Source organism: Papaver somniferum, chromosome 10 (assembly GCF_003573695.1).
Source record: "Papaver somniferum cultivar HN1 chromosome 10, ASM357369v1, whole genome shotgun sequence".
Classification (NCBI taxonomy): Eukaryota; Viridiplantae; Streptophyta; class Magnoliopsida; order Ranunculales; family Papaveraceae; genus Papaver; species Papaver somniferum.
This window is the reverse complement of record NC_039367.1, coordinates 147,896,429-147,902,662: the sequence shown is the minus strand read 5'-3', so window position 1 is coordinate 147,902,662 and position 6,234 is coordinate 147,896,429. Positions and strand designations below refer to the sequence as shown.

General features: G+C 36.1%; 1 protein-coding gene across 1 annotated transcript; it reads left to right on the top strand.

Moving 5' to 3' along the window:
* Nucleotides 1–1,228: 1,228 nt before the first annotated feature.
* LOC113319477 (pseudo histidine-containing phosphotransfer protein 5-like) lies at nucleotides 1,229–5,594 on the top strand. Its single transcript, XM_026567728.1, has 5 exons — nucleotides 1,229–1,362; nucleotides 2,082–2,212; nucleotides 4,084–4,152; nucleotides 4,888–4,960; nucleotides 5,381–5,594. Exons 1-5 carry the CDS (start codon nucleotides 1,303–1,305, stop codon nucleotides 5,426–5,428), a joined length of 381 nt encoding a protein of 126 aa, XP_026423513.1. The 5' UTR covers nucleotides 1,229–1,302; the 3' UTR covers nucleotides 5,429–5,594.
* The last annotated feature ends 640 nt before the right edge of the window (nucleotides 5,595–6,234 follow it).

The following is a 6,234-nucleotide window of genomic DNA, read 5'->3' as shown; positions in this document are numbered from 1 at the left end:
ACCCCATGTTGTGTTATCTTCCAACGAAACACCACTAACAAATGTAAGCTTGTTTTTGTGTTTTTGTAGCACAAAGTCGTGAAAGCGCGCTACTTGGAAGTAAAGGGGGAAGCATTCACATTCGATGCAAGCTATCACTTCTTGGCAGATAGAATCCCGGAGGATAACCCGGACGACTTGGATGCGGTATCGTCTTCGTTGGAGGAAGATTGATGGCTTTAGAAGTTTTTGTAAAGGTTTTGTGGGTAGACCTCTATGTAAACTCTCACGAGATTACAACTCATCCACTAGGGTCTCCTAGGGGTTTAAAGGCTTGATCCATGTGCTAAATGCATCCTACAATAATAATGCAATGAATGAAAATTGGTAATGAAAGGAAACAATCGGTTTACATGTGTCATAAGTAAAATCCGATTTCCAAAATCGGGTTATAAACATCTCAATGTTAACCGATTATGGATGTTCTCTGTTAATTCGTAAACACCAATCCAGAATCGGTTTACAAGTGAATGAACGTAAACCGATTCTGTGTAACTTTTACGAAAAAAAATCAAAATGTTGATGTTTTGATGAACTCTCTAACATTAGTTAATCTCACATCCAAAAAAAAATTAACCCCTTATATGATTGATTAGTGCTAATTAATCAGGGTAAAATACGTAGTTTGGTAATTATTTTGATAAGGGGTGGTGTGAAGTGATTTCTAATGTCTTTTTTTGTCATCTAGCTATAGGCCCCGATTAAATCATGTAGGTCCCAATTTAGCCAGGTTTGAAAAGCTGCAACGTTACCACAACATTTCTCACTGAATTTTCCATTGTTTATTTAAAACTAGGATGATTCTAAAGAATCTGTCCAAAAAAGAATCACCACAAAAACCGTCCCCAAATCTAAGAGAGAGGATATTGAACACTTTTTGGGCGACGGGTTATACAGAACTGCGGGTCCATCGGAAGAAAAAAAGGATTCTGTGAGGGAACAGTGTTAGAGTCGTTTAGTTGGACAACCTGATTAAATTTTTTTGCTTAAATTATTGGTTTTACTTCCCCTTGTATGAAGTGTTGCTTTCTTTGATACAAAAAAAAGTGCTGCTTTCTAGCTTAAATTTGTTGTTGGGCATAACATAATTACGCCCCCTGTCCTCTCTCTCACTCCTCTACTTCCCCTATTTATAGTCTCCTTGCTCTCTTCATTTCTCTTCATCACAACTCAACAACCATATCTTTCTCTGTGTTGAACAAGTGAAGTTATTGTATCACTCAGTTTCATTTCTTTACTTCTCTCCTTCTCTTCCATTAAAGGATGTCGAACAAACAAATGCAAAAACGTGTTGCTTCCATGAGAGAAGCTCTCTTTAAGCAGGTTTGTTCTTTCTTCTCTTCATGAACCGAACATATCAATATCTTTGTATATAAGAAAAGGTTGGATCTTCTTTTTGTGTCTTTTCATTTTGATGCACTAGCCACTAGATGCATGCATGTATCCAATACTGTTTCTAACATCAAGCTCATTTAATGAGATTTTCCGGTTGTTAAAAACTATTTCCTTACACAAGCTACATATATTGATCAATGATTTTTCGACCTCAGTTCCTCGGTATTACCAGCTATCCACTGTACCAGAGTAGTAAGTACTACTATAACAACTAGTATTATCATCAAGAAAAACAAGCTTTTTCATGCATATTTAAGTTTGGTTTGAAGATTTTAATACTACAAATAAATGAAAATCCAATACTCATTATATAACAACATATAACTGCTATCTCATTTCACCAGAGACCTCACACTTGTGATCTTGCGTTTTCCGATGATGTAAAAATGGACTGAATATGCTCTAAGATTGTGCTAATTCTTGTTAACATTGTTGTTTTCCGCATCATCTATGTCGGTTCTAATCAGTAAGAAGTGGCCATTATAGATCATTCGCCATTTTACGGTGGCGTTATTGATCTGTGAAATCTAATTTAGACACACAACTTTCTCTGATAATTATTAATGCAGCTATCAAATTTTCTAGTACATACATACACGCTGGTTTAGTGTTATTTAATTCAAGATCATGCATGTGGATTTTTCCAGGGATACTTGGATGAACAATTCAGTATGTTAGAAGAATTAGAGGATACGGAGAATCCTAATTTCTGCGAGGAAATTGTTACGATGTTCTTCAGGGACTATGTCAGGCACATTAATGACATTGATCGAGCATTGTAAGTGAAAACGAAAATCTATATATTATAAAAAGAAATGGTGTGTGTAGCCTGATAAATCCGACCATCGATTTCGTCATCCCACGGCGTGGATCGATTCGTTATATGTTCTATTTAGACGTCCGTTGGATTGTTGGGTTTCCTAATTTGACTATGCTTCCATAATAAGATGTCTTGACCATTATATATCGGGAAAAAAATACCACGTTAACTACGTTTACTAATAAAAACATGGGAGAGGAATATATTCAAATTTCCTTATCTGACTACATTTTGAGAGATACTTACGTTTTATCTACAAGGGAAAACAAAAAACAAAAAAGGAAACTAATGCAAAAAATTTCGTAATTTTTTTTTTCAAAAAAATGTAGACAGCCGTAGGACATTAGTACAATATCACAGTATCTATATATGTACTAGTTATCAAGTTAAACTTACTAAGTTATGGTAAGGTAAAGTAAGGAATTGGAGAAAGTTGTTGGGCATGAAGCTTCACCCGGGTGCAACCTGGTGCTTCATTCTCTTCCTTTCGCAGCAAATTAAGACAAAGAAAAAAAAAAATGTTACCAAATAGACACGAACTCAAAAACACGGATAGCACCCCATGAAATCATCTCTTGCAAATTAAATACCCAATGACATAATTTAATTTGCAATTTAAAGAAAGCACGAGGAGCAAGCATAAAACCTTGCCCAAAAACATAAAAAAATGAACAGCCTAAAAGTTTCACTCGGTCAATCAGACCTTTGAGAATGCAAATGTACAAATTGCTGAATGGAGACAAAGTTGTAAAACCTTGCTGAATGTACAAATTGCTAAATGGACAAACAAACTCGGTGTAGTTTACTAATATTCTATGTACAATTTTAGAACCATGTATAGAGATATTAGATTCACGCATATTAAAAATTAGCCTTGGGACAGATCCAAACATTGACTTTGGCCACTCTACCGCTTGGACCGTTAGTTCGCGAAATGTACATCCGTCCGTTGTATATATGACAGGGATTTTATTATTTTGGACGTTCTGGATTGATGTCACGATATAAGAATATATGACTTTGAAGTAATAATAAGGCTGTTATAAAAATAAGTGATGTCTGTCTTGGGTAATAGACGTCCCTTGATTTCGGCAATCCGACGGTTAGGAAAGATAGTTGGCGAGATTTCTATTCATCCGACCGTTTTAGACATATAATTTTGAGAGATATTTACGTACGTCGGTTCGTGAGATGATCTTTTTTTAATATTTTGTTTTAGACGGCAAGGATAATGCCCCGATGCAAAACGAGACTCAACATTTCCTTATGTGACTCGAATCAACATTTCCTAATGCGTGTCGGTTTCCTTAAAAGTTTTCATGCACTAACTATAAATATCCTTTCTGATTTTACCAGAAAAAAAAAAATATTAATTTGAAGACTCTATAAATTTTACCTAATCACGGCTAATTTTAATGCGGATATCATATTTGCCTTTAAATTTTCTAATCCACGGCCGGGGCCGTAGGCTCCGGCCCCATCCGGCTACTATGACCCGCCTAATTGAACACACTATTGTGACCCGACTAACTAACACGGTATAATATGACACGACCAACTAAATATCAGGACCGTTGTGGTATTGACCGGACTAACTAAATATACTCCCGACTATTATAGATGGACTAAAATATGGAAAGACACTGGCCGACCGACCAAACAATAAACAAAACTCTAAAAGGTTGAGACCCGGCCGTAAACCGGGTGATACCTAGTATGTATATATATATATATTACAATATTCTTTTTCCCACATATTATCTTGTTTGAATGAGATTTTTTTTTTCTTATTTGGAATATGTGCTAACATGATGATATTTCTATTGTAGAGCGAAAAACCCAATTAATTTCGAAAAGTTAGAAGATCTTATGCACCATTTCAAGGGTTGTTGCTGCAGGTAATTACCAAACCAAACAACTATGATCAAATAAGATCAACTATGCTGTAACTGTGTACCTCATTTAGTAGGTGAAAATTAAACACAACTACGACTAGATCTTGTAAAATTTAATGTAAAGCTAAATAACTTAATATGTCTAAACTAATGCAGCATTGGAGCTGCAAAGGCGAAAAATGAAATTACATTGTTCAGAAATCACTGCACGAATGAAAATGCTCAAGGGTAAACCGAGGGACGGAGCCAGAAATATTTTTTTAGGCAAAACATAAATTCAAGGGGTCTAACTAACAATTTTTTTTTCTAAATAATAAAAGTTCCAAAGGATTTATAATGAATTAACGGGAAACAGGGTAGGCGGAGGCCACCCCTGAACTACACTAAGCTCCGTCCCTGGGTAAACCCATAAAATCTATTATTCCATTTCATTAATATTTTGGCTTTAGTCTCCTTTATGGTTTTGATACAAAAACGAGTAATCACTTAACAACCAACGAGTAATCACTTAGCGACCGTATGCAATGATTTGGATTATGTTAGATTTTTTTTTTTTTGATCGGTGATTATGTTAGATTTTGAAGGTACTGCACATACGCATGCATGAAACAGGCATTGTATTTTGGACATATGCAAGCATTCATGGACCACACATTTTGTTTATTTTCCTTAATTTATGACAGCATTATTAGTGTTTGATTATCCAATATTAAGTGCTCAAATGCATGAATTGTGCAGGGTTAGAGGAACTTTCGAGCAATTGAAGAAGGAATCAGCAACACTAAAAACTAAACTTGAAGCATATTTCCAGGTTTCAATTTTGGACTCTCACACTACAAAACAAAAGGCTTCTTGGGACGGCTAAGAAGCATCCCAAGAGGCCCAAATCCGTCCCAAAAAGATACTGGTGACGTTTTTCTGACCGTCCCCTGTTCCACCGTCACTAATACTATTTGGTCGTCATTTCTTTTAGGGACGGTCATATTATTGCCTTAATTTAAAAATTTGTTCACTAATAGGGACGAGTACTCCATGAGCGTCCCAAATAACCCTCTTTAGGGACGGTTTTGAAAAAACAACCTGTCCCTAGAAGCTACTTATTTTGTAGTGTCAATACTATTTTGAACTCTTTAGTCAATACTATTTTTATCCGCTCAATAATATCATCAGGCAACAAGTTATATTCCATTCAAGATTAGAACTAAACTTCCGTTCTCTTTTGCTTCATCAGGCCGCGAGACAAGCTGGACCCTCCCAGACCGCGGATCGTCCCAAGTAAGAAAGCATGGTTGATAGGTGAAGTGAATGCATGGCAACGACTACAAGGGTTTGAAACAGGCTGCAGATGTTAAGTGGAAGCAATAGTAGTTCTTATGAAGTAAGGGATTTAGTTATATGTAGGACTTTGATTTTCTTTGCGACGTTGAAGCTAGCGAGGCTTAAGAATAAACCCATATTGAAAATGCCTTTTCTTAATGAAAGTCGTGAAAGTCTTGGTTTGAATGTTGTTTTAATGGTTAACCACTTTTTACTTGCTTTTTGGTCTATGATTTCAAATTGAATTCTCATAGGCAATGCCCAAACTACACCATGCAATGAGCACCATAAAACTTCTAATGGTCACGAGTCCTTCAGACGTACACCCATACCGGCGTTATGATTAACCGTGGTACCATCGCGATATATCTATACAGCGCCATGAATACTCGGTTATAATTGCCTCTAAACCACATTGTCTGACAACTAGGAATTATTATTGACACTTACTCTCATTAAACACCAGATCTTTTACTGTTGAACTGCAATTTAGCGGTTTTAAACAGCATTCACTCTTCAATAAAAAATTGGAAGTTTTACAGGAGGCGCACAAAGAAGACTTAAGGTCGTCTCTAATGGACCTCACAGGAGATAAACAATAATTATTATACAAATTACAAAAAAATCAACGATTGATTCTGCTACCGGGATGACTGTCTCAAATTTTTCCGGGATGGCCGTGCATTTTTGCAAATTTGCAGATAAGCACTAATCTTTTCCGCATATCCCATTTCTTAATACATGTCTCTGTGAAGGACTTCCCGCAGT

Excerpts from the sequence above, each read along its gene's own strand:
- LOC113319477 (XM_026567728.1), top strand. The coding sequence starts at position 1,303 with ATGTCGAACAAACAAATGCAAAAACGTGTTGCTTCCATGAGAGAAGCT. Across the intron at positions 1,363-2,081 it reads GAGAAGCTCTCTTTAAGCAG|GGATACTTGGATGAACAATT; the intron begins GTTTGTTCTTTC and ends GGATTTTTCCAG. Across the intron at positions 4,153-4,887 it reads TTCAAGGGTTGTTGCTGCAG|GGTTAGAGGAACTTTCGAGC; the intron begins GTAATTACCAAA and ends TGAATTGTGCAG.